The sequence below is a fragment of the Mobula birostris genome, unplaced genomic scaffold (genome assembly GCF_030028105.1).
Source record: "Mobula birostris isolate sMobBir1 unplaced genomic scaffold, sMobBir1.hap1 scaffold_619, whole genome shotgun sequence".
Taxonomy (NCBI): domain Eukaryota; kingdom Metazoa; phylum Chordata; class Chondrichthyes; order Myliobatiformes; family Myliobatidae; genus Mobula; species Mobula birostris.
The window spans coordinates 1-10,000 of record NW_027278339.1 but is presented as its reverse complement, the minus strand read 5'-3'; the positions used below and the strand labels follow the sequence as shown (position 1 = coordinate 10,000).

Genomic DNA, 10,000 nt, shown 5'->3' with positions numbered 1-10,000 from the left:
GGGGGAGTGAGAGGGGGAGTGAGAGAGGGGGAGTGAGAGGGGGGAGAGAGGGGGGAGAGAGGGGGGGGTGAGGGGGGTGAGAGAGGGAGAGAGAGAGGGAGAGAGGGGGGGAGAGAGAGGGGGAGAGAGAGGGGGGTGAGAGGGGGAGAGAGAGGGGGAGAGAGAGGGGGGGAGAGAGAGGGGGAGAGTGAGGGGGTGGAGTGTGGGTGTGAGAGGGGGGAGAGAGGGGGAGAGAGAGGGGGAGTGAGAGAGGGAGAGAGAGAGGGGGAGAGGAGGGGGGTGAGTGGGGGGAGAGAGGGGGGTGAGTGAGTGGGGGTGAGAGGGGGAGAGAGAGGGGGAGAGAGAGGGGGAGAGAGGGGGAGAGGGGGAGAGAGTGGGAGGTGTGGGGGAGAGAGTGGGGGAGAGAGAGGGGGAGAGAGGGGGGAGTGAGGGGGTGAGAGTGGGAGAGAGAGGGGTGAGAGAGAGGGAGAGAGAGGGGGAGAGAGAGGGGGAGAGTGGGGGTGGGTGGAGAGAGAGGGGGGAGTGTGGGGGGAGAGAGGGGGAGAGAGAGGGGGTGTGAGAGGGGGAGTGAGGGGGGTGAGAGAGGGGGTGAGAGTGGGAGTGAGAGGGAGTGAGAGGGGGGTGTGTGGGGGGTGGAGGTGTGAGAGGGGGTGAGAGAGGGGTGAGTGAGGGAGAGAGAGGGGGAGTGAGGGGGGTGGGAGGGGGTGAGAGGGGGGGAGAGAGGGGGGTGAGAGGGGGGGTGAGAAGGGGGGAGAGAAGGGGGGAGAGAGGGGGGGAGTGGAGGGGGAGTGAGGGGGTGGGAGAGGGGGGGGAGTGGGGGGGTGAGAAGGGGGGTGAGAAGGGGGGAGTGAAGGGGGGTGAGTGGGGGGGAGAGAGGGGGGAGTGAGGGGGAGAGAGAGGGGAGAGGGAGAGAGAGGGGGAGAGAGAGGGGTGAGAGAGAGAGGGGGAGGGAGGGGGAGGGAGGGGGAGAGAGAGAAGGGGAAGGAGGGGGAGAGAGAGGGGGAGGGTGGGGTGAGAGAGAGGGGGAGGGAGGGGGAGGGAGGGGGTGAGTGAGGGGGAGGGAGGGGGAGGGAGGGGGAGCGGGGAGGCGAGAGAGGGGGTGGGGAGAGAGAGATACACACACCATCAGGGTGACGTTCAGGAAGACACTGTGCAGTGGTTCACGTCCAAATTGAAAGCAGCAGTCTGCACGAGGGGATCGGCTGTGGACGGCAGCAGCTTTACATCGCTAAGCGTTACCATAGCGGATGACCTGTCCTAGGCCCACACATCGAAGCAATCATAAGGAAAGTGTGCCAGCGGCTTTACTTTCTTCGAAGGTTAAGGAGGTTTGGCTAGTCACTGAACACACCTCTACACATGAACTGTTGGAAACACCCCATCTGGTTAGACCACGGTCTAGCAAATCGAACATACAGGAATGCAAGAAGCTGCTGAGGGTAGTGGGCTCTGCTCAATACATTCCAGGTACAGCTGCAACTCCTCCTAGGGGACTACAGCCTTTTCGTAGGGTTTGGAGGCTTGCGTGCCTCAGTGACCTGGAGAGCGATGCTGGCTGGAGTCAGGGCTTTGTGGTCTTGGTATGGTTGGCCGTGCTAAACAGGCCAAAGGGTAGAGGCCGGACTAAGAGTGGTCCACCAGTCCTCCAGCGTTGGGCTAACAACCCTGACTGGCAAAACAAAACTGTTACGGAAACAGCAATGAGGAATCCTTCTACATCTGAGTGCGGTGGTATTCCTGAGTCTTCACCCGGGACTTGCAGGGCAGAGGGTGGGGAGTCTGCAGAATTCATTGCCACAGATGGCCGTGGAGGCCAAGTCCTTGGGTATAATTAAAACAGAGATTGATAGGTTCTTGATTTGTCAGAGTGTCAAAGGTTACAGGAGAAGGCAGGAGAATGAGGTTGAGAGGGTTAGTAAATCAGCCATGATGGAGCAGAAATTGATGGGCTGAATGGCCTAATTCTGCTCCTATATTTTCACGGTGAACAGCAGGACCCTGGAGAGCGTTATAGAACGTGGCCCCCTGAAAGTCGGGTCGCAGGTGGACAGGGTGGTCAGGGCACTGAGTACAGGAGTTGGGAAGTCATGTTGCAGTTGTACAAGGCGTTGGTGAGGCTGGATTTGGAATATTGGGAGTTGCCCTGGAACACGGAGGTGTGTAAAGTCACCATGACCAACGATAAGAGTTCCTTCAGCATTTTGTGCATATTGTTCCGGTTTCCAGCATCTGCAGGTTTTCTCTTGTGGGTGCGCTGAGTCTCTCTCGCAGGGTTGGGGAATGAAGATCTAGCGGGCACAGGGTAAAGGTGAGGGGTGGGGGGCAGAGGTTTATTAGGGACTCAGGGCCATCACTTTCACCCAGAGGATGTTCCGCATGTGGGATTATGGAACGAGCTAGCAGAGGAAGTGGGTGAGACAGGTCCACTAACAACATTTCAGGGATACTTGTACAGCTACGTGAATCGGAGAGGTGTGGCTCAACATGGATGGTTTGGGCTGAAGGGTCTCTTTCCGAGCCGAGCAACATTGGGACAGGTCGGCAAGGGAGGAGGGAGGCCCACCCACCTGCTCTGCGGCAGCCGCCTCCCCGTAGCTCTGCAGGAAGTTGCCGGTCAGCACGGAGCCCACGATGGTGAGACCCTTGCCCGCCTTCAGCTGCGACGCGAAGGTGAGGAGGCGTGGATACTTGACGTGCAGGTCCTCGTCCAGCTTCAGCAGGACCAGCAGCTGGGGTCTGGGGAGGGGAGGGAGGGGAACAGGAAGGGAGCGGAGGGGGAAGAGGGGAAGGGAGGGGGTGAGGGATACAGAGGGGCAGAGGTGGTGGAAGGAAGGGGGAGGGGGAGATGGGTGGGGAGAACAGGCGGGAGTAAGGTGGAAAGGAGAAGGTAAGGGAGGGTAGAAAAGGGAAGGGAGAAGAGAGAGGAGAGTGAAAGGAGGGAGGAGGGAGAGCGTGGAGATGGGGGAGGGGGAGGGAAAAGGAGACGACAGCCCGATGAGATGAGGGGAGGGGCAGAGAATGAGAGACAAAGTCACATTAGTAAGGTCAGTACGGTGGGAATTTCATCCAAACCATCCCTTCCCTCTCTGCCCCATTTCTGCCCTCCCCCTCCTCCCCTCTCTCCCCGTCACTCTTCTCCCCACTCCCACCCTCTCCCCCCTCCCCCCTCCCCCCGCCCCTCACCTCCAATTCTTGGTGTGGGGCGGTCCCTCTTCCAGACGGAGCAGTGCGTACCTGGCAGCACTGAGGGAGAGACCGCGGATCCCGTCTCCCCATTCCTTCTCCGCCCTGCGGACAGTCGATCGTCAGTGACAGTCAGAAATCAAGTTTAATTATTAATCAAGCATATGTGAATACAACCAGGAAAAAAAACATCGTGCCTCTGGGACTAAAGTGAAAAATGCACACAGTGCATTCAGAGTAGCTCACAAACAAAAACCCATGCAAATAAAACACACACGTAGAGTCCGAGGCCCTGAGCCACACTGATGGTACAGTTTCCCGGCAGTCGACCCACATGGCTGAACCAACCTTCCCCAACCACGGCCCGCACCCCTCCCTCCCCTCCTACCTCCATCCGCCCCGTCACTCACCCCTGGAACTCAATGTACTTGTAGATCATGCTGGCGATGAGCATCGCCGCTATGGCGTAGTACCAGGAGGAGATGAACATCAGGGCCAGGCACAGGCTCATCCCCAGGAACGAGAGGCTCCTGCAGAGAGAGAGAGAGAGGGAAGGTCAGAGGGTCACCCTGTCAACTCTGACCCTGGGGGCGGGGTTCACCCTGTTAACCCTATCCCCAATAGTGGTCCCCCTGTGCTAGTTCTGACCCGAAGGGACAAACTCCTTCCCGTCTCTCACCAGCAGCAAAAACATCAGAGATGGAAACAACAGACATCAAAATTGCTGGTGAACGCAGCAGGCCAGGCAGCATCTCTAGGAAGAGGTACAGTCAACGTTTCGGGCCAAGACCCTTCGTCAGGACTGACTGAAAGAAGAGATGGTAAGAGATTTGAAAGTGGGAGGGAGAGGGGGAGATCTGAAATGATAGGAGAAGACAGGAGAGGGAGGGATGGAGCCAAGAGCTGGACAGGTGATTGGCAAAAGGGATGAGGATCATGAGGACATGGACAGGAGGTCCGGGGAGAAGGAAAAGGGGGAGGGGGAAAGCCCAGAGGATGAGCAAGTAGTGAGAGGGACAGAGGGAGAAAAAGGAGAGAGAGAAAAAGAATGTGTGTATATAAATAAATAACGGATGGGGTACGAGGAGGAGGTGGGGCATTAGCGGAAGTTAGAGAAGTCGATGTTCATGCCATCAGGTTGGAGGCTACCCAGACGGAATATAAGGTATTGTTCCTCCAACCTGAGTGTGGCTTCATCTTGACAGTAGAGGAGGCCGTGGATAGACATGTCAGAATGGGAATGGGACGTGGAATTAAAATGTGTGGCCACTGGGAGATCCTGCTTTCTCTGGCGGACAGAGAGATGGAAACATAGAGATGTGGCACGGTAGCAGGCCATTCTGCCCCACTGAGCCAGTACCAACCGATTGCACCCACGCGACCAATTAACCGACTAACCTGTGCGTCTGAGCTGTGGGATGAAAGCAAAGCACCTGGAGAGAATCCAGGTGGCCACGGGGAGAACGCGCAGATTCCTGAGAGACAGCGTTGGGGATTGGACCCGTTGTAATTGTGTTACATTAACTCTACACTACAGAGTCGCCCCACCGCTCTGCCCTCCTCACCCCGCCAACCCCTCCCCCTCTGGCAACACTGTCTACTCACCTCCCCACCCCCACTGATCTCCCTCCACCCTCCCCTCTCACCAGTGGTAGTATCGGAAGCGAGGCCTCCAGTTGGGGGTGCGGAGGAGGGTCTGCAGGGCACAGGCCAGGTTCACAAACAGGTAGCACATCAGGAAGAACCTGTGGGAGAGATAGCATGGTGAGCACAGGGCGATCCAGGAATGGGGAGAGGGGGGTCAGCGGAGAGTAATCCCAGAAATACGGGCAGGGGGTCAATGAAAGAGGAAAGGGGGCAGGGGGTCAGAGGAAGTGGGAAGAGTTGGGCAGGGTCAAGGGTGAAAGGTACAGGCAATGGGGGGGGGGTGGCGGAGGAAAGAGGAGGGTTCGGGCCGGGAAGGAAGAAACAGGGTCGGAGGTCGGGGAGGATGGTTGATGGGGAACAGGGTGAGGGGTTTGAAGGAGTGGCGAGGGTCAGAGACAGACGAGAGGTTGGGGGGGGGTCACTCACATGGAGAGGATGGGGGCCACCATGTCCAGTGAGGCGATGAGGATTCCCAGCTCAGCAATGGCCGCTGTCAGCAACAGGGCCCAAGTGGGCTCTCCGTTCCCCTTCTCCCTGCCGAATATCTGTGGGGAGAGAGAGCGTTAGGAGGGGAGAGGGAGTAGGAGGAGGGGTGAGGGAAGGGAGGGAAAGGGGTGAGGGGAGCGAGGGGTGAGGAGGAGGGGTGAAGGAAGGGAGGGGAGAAGGAGAGAGTGAAGGGTGCGGGGAGGGGTGAGAGGGGAGGGGTGAGGGAAGCGAGGGAGGGGGAGGGATGGGTGAGAAGCAGGGGAGGAGGGTTGAGGGAAGGGAGAGGAGAAGGGGAGAGTGAAGGGTAAGGGGGGAGGGATGGGTGAGAAGAAGAGGAGGAGGGGTGAGGGAAGGGAGGGGAGAAGGGGAGAGTGAAGGGTGAGGGGGAGAGGAGGGGGGAGGGGAGGGGTGAGAGGGGGAGGAGTGAGGGGGAGGGGTGAGAGAGGGATGGGTAAGAGGCAGGGGAGGAGGGGTGAGGGAAGGGAGGGAGGGAGGGGTGGGATGGATGAGGAGGGTAGGAAGGGTGAGGGAAGCGAGGGAGGGAGGGAGGGATGGGTGAGAAGGAGGGGTGAGGGAAGGGAGGGGAGAAGCGGAGGGTGACGGGTGGGTTACTGACCTGCAGGAAGGGGACGATGTTGTCCCTGGCGATGGCCTGCAGCAGTCGGGGAGCTCCAGTCAGGCTCTGCAGCCCTGCCCCACACGTGGAGAAGAAAGAACCAACAACAATCACCCAGTGGGTCGGCCAGGACAGGGCTCCCACCACCAGCGTCCCATTCACCGCCCCTCCGAACCTGGGGAAGAGAGGGGTCACCCCAACACACACTATCACTTCCAGGAAACCTTGAGGGGAGGGGGAGAAGTCTTCCCCATCACACATTGTTAAGCACACACACCATCACCAGCAGAAGCCCTTCATTATCCCAAACCTGGGGTGTGAGTGAGAGAGTGTGTCAGAGAGAAAGAGAGAGACAGAGATATTGATAGAGAGATAGAGACAGAGAAAGAGAGATAGATAGAGACAGAGATAGAGAGATATAGAGATAGAGACAGAGACAGTGACAATGACAGAGACTGAGATAGAGATATAGAGAGATAGAGACAGAGACAGAGAGATTGAAAGGTAGAAAGAGACAGTGACAGAGAGAGAGAGAGAGAGAGAGAGAGAGAGAGAGAGAGAGAGACAGGACAGAGGGACAGGAGGGGATAAAGAATTATCATCACAGTAATTGATCCAATCACTGGCAACGCCTGTCTTCTCCTGTCCCGCAGTCTGGGCAAAGAGAGAGGGAGGGTGCCCCTCCACACAGAAACTCTCAACCCACAGACACCCTGTTACCCCGAACACCGCCGTCCCCTGCGCTTCCCGCCCCGGTGCGGGCAGCCGAGAGACGGGGTGTCAGTGACCTTACTTGGCCCTTTGAGGTGAGTTTGCCTGATAGAGTCTCTGCTCAATACGGGGGGAAAAGATGAGGTACGAAGGTAAGCTAGCCAAAAATATAAAGGAGGATAGTAAAACCTTCTTTAGGTATGTGAAGAGGAAAAAATTAGTTAAGACCAAAGTTGGGCCTTGAAGACAGAAACAGGTGAAACTATTATGGGGAACAAGGAAATGGCAGATGAGCTGAACAGGTAATTTGGATCTGTCTTCGCTAGGGAAGACACAAACAATCTCCCAGATGTAATAGTGGCCAGAGGACCGAGGGTAACAGAGGAACTGAAGGAAATTTGCATCAGGCACAAAATGGTGTTGGGTAAACTGAAGGATCTGAAGGCTGATAAGTCCCCAGGGCCTGATGGTCTGCATCCCAGGGTATTTAAGGAGGTGGCTCCAGAAATCGTGGATGCATTGGTAAGCATTTTCCAATGTTCTATGGATTCAGGATCAGTTCCTGCAGATTGGAGGGTAGCTAATGTTATCCCACTTTTTTAAAAAAGGAGGGAGAGAGAAAAAGGGCGATTATAGACCAGTTAGCCTGACATCACTGGAGGGGAAGATGCCGGAATCAATTATAAAAGATGAAATAGCAGCACATCTGGACAGCAGTAACAGGATCGGTCCAAGTCAGCATGGATTTACGAAGGGGAAATCATACTTGACTAATCTTCTGGAATTTTTTGAGGATGTAACTATGAAAATGGACAAGGGAAGCCAGTGGATGTAGTGTACCTGGACTTTCAGAAAGCCTTTGATAAGGTCCCACATAGGAGGTTAGTGTGCAAAATTAGAGCACATGGTATTGGGGGTAGGGTACTGACATGGATAGAAAATTGGTTGGCAGACAGGAAACAGAGTAGGGATTAACAGGTCCCTTTCAGAATGGCAGGCAGTGACTAGTGGGGTACCGCAAGGCTCGGTGATTTAGATGAAAGGAATTAAAAGTAACATTAGCAAATCTGCTGATGACACAAAGCTGGGTGGCAGTGTGAAATGTGAGGAGGATGTTATGAGAATGCAGGGTGATTTGGACAGGTTGGGTGAGTGGGCAGATGCAGTTTAATGAGGATAAATTTGAGGTTATCCACTTTGGTGGCAAGAACAGGAAAGCAGATTACTATTTGAATGGTGTCAAGTTAGGGAAAGGGGAAGTACAACGAGATCTTGGTGTCCTTGTTCATCAGTCACTGAAAGTAAGCATGCAGGTACAGCAGGCAGTGAAGAAAGCTAATGGCATGCCAGCCTTCATAACAAGGGGAGTTGAGTATAGGAGCAAAGAGGTCCTTCTGCAGCTGTACAGGGCCCTGGTGAGACCACACCTGGAGTATCGTGTACAGTTTTGGTCTCCAAATTTGAGGGAGGACATTCTAGCTATTGAGGAAGTGCAGCGTAGATTCACGGGGTTAATTCCTGGGATGGCGGGGACTGTCATATGTTGAAAGATTGGAGCGACTGGGCTTGTATACACTGGAATTTAGAAGGGTGAGAGGGGATCTGATTGAAACATATAAGATTATTAAGGGATTGGACATGCTAGCGGCAGGAAACATGTTCCCGATGTTGGGGGAGTCCAGAACCAGAGGCCACAGTTTAAGAATAAGGGGCAGGCCATTTAGAACGGAATTGGGGAAAAACTTTTTCACACAGAGGGTAGTGGATCTGTGGAATGCTCTGCCTCAGAAGGCAGTGGAGGCCAATTCTCTGGATTCTTTCAAGAAAGAGTTAGATAGAGCTCTTAAAGATAGCAGAGTGAAGGGCTATGGGGATAAGGCAGGAACTGGATACTGATTGTGGATGATCAGCCATGATCACAGTGAATGGCGGTGCTGGCTCGAAGGGCTGAATGGCCTACTCCTGCACCTATTGTCTATTGTCTATTTACAGTAGGGAGTCAACTCAGCCCAGCTGAACCTGCCCATGCATCTGTTCCACAGCGGCCCTTTTAAATCTGTTGCTGCTTTTCACCTTGGGCGGTGAGCTCCTAGTGGAGCACAGGATATGCTGACCTTCCATTTCCGTCGTCCAACGTAGGTGGCGTGGCTGAATTTCATCAATGTTACCGTAAACCATCGTACAGGAGATTGGCCTATACAGCTTCACCAGAGCCCTGTTGACCAGCCTTACCCATTTCCAGCCCTCATGATGGGGACATAGGTCCAAATAATCACCAGTTTGCGGGTGAACAGGAAAACTCACAAAATCCATATGTTTATCTATCTATCTTTTTATCTATATTTATTTAGCGATATGGTCCTTCCAGCCCTTTGAGCCACACCACCCGACAGACCCTATTATCCCTAACCTAATCACGAGACAATTTACAACAGCCAGTTAACCTACCCGGTACGGTTTTGGACCGTGGGAAGAAACCAGAGCACCCGGGGAAAACCCATGTGTTCCACTGGGAGGACGCTGACGGCGTTGAACTCTGAACTCCGTAACGCCTGGAGCTGTCGCACGAACTGCTACACCACCATGTCGCCGCTGTATACCTGACATGTTCTTCAGCCTTCCGATCTCCGGGCCGAGGAATGTCTAATCATCTACCCTTGACGTTCACTGGCCTTGCCATTGCTGAGTTCACCAATGTCAGTCACCTCGGGTCACGGTGATCGGAAAATCTCCAGTTGCAGCCAGGTAGAAAAGCATTATCAGGGATGCATCTCACCCTAACCATGGACTTTTACTCTCCTCCCATCTGGTAGGCGCTACAGGAGCCTCCGCTCCCGCACCAGCAGACACAGGAAGAGCTTCTTCCCTGAGGCTGTGACCCTGCTGAGCCTCACATCACAGCGCTAAGCAGTATTGCATCCGTATTGTACTGTCTCAGTACTTTTCTATTTGTGTGCTGTAGCATTTACTTTCTATTCACAGTTATTTTGTAAATAACACTATTCTTTGATTTTCTGGTCAGATGCTAACTGCATTTCATTGGCTTTGTATCTGTACTTGGCACAATGACAATAAAGTTTAATCTAATCTAATCTAAATATCACGTGCTCCGAGTAGGGCCGTGGACACGCCCAGAACTGTTAAAATATATCAAAGGACAGTAGGAAAACAGCCAAATCACAGACAGATGATGGGCAGGACTGACCAATTATATTACAGACAGGTAGACAGGGAATTCAATGCTGACTCCAGGTTTCTGAACCATGACCAGATAGACGGTGAGGATTTGTTATCTTAGGTAGAGGCTCCCAGTAGCAGTGCAACGGCAAGGAGAGAGGGAGGGTGCCACTCCACACT

At 54.5% G+C, this 10,000-nt stretch overlaps 1 protein-coding gene across 3 annotated transcripts in view; it reads right to left on the bottom strand.

The window, feature by feature from the left end:
• Positions 1-9,976, bottom strand: part of LOC140193621 (solute carrier family 12 member 6-like) — a 27,902-nt gene extending 17,926 nt beyond the window's left edge. Inside the window, exons 1-7 of one of the 3 annotated variants that reach the window (XM_072250781.1) lie at positions 9,092-9,976; positions 5,933-6,107; positions 5,257-5,375; positions 4,830-4,928; positions 3,594-3,713; positions 3,184-3,288; positions 2,568-2,736 (exon numbers count right to left, since the gene is read on the bottom strand). In XM_072250781.1, coding sequence (XP_072106882.1) covers positions 2,568-2,736; positions 3,184-3,288; positions 3,594-3,713; positions 4,830-4,928; positions 5,257-5,375; positions 5,933-6,107; positions 9,092-9,144 — 840 coding nt within the window. In that variant the 5' untranslated portion in view covers positions 9,145-9,976. Of the gene's footprint in view, positions 1-2,567; positions 2,737-3,183; positions 3,289-3,593; positions 3,714-4,829; positions 4,929-5,256; positions 5,376-5,932; positions 8,045-9,091 lie in introns of those variants that run through there. The other 2 variants (XM_072250783.1, XM_072250780.1) reach the window with 2 other exon arrangements.
• Between the last annotated feature and the right edge of the window lie 24 nt (positions 9,977-10,000).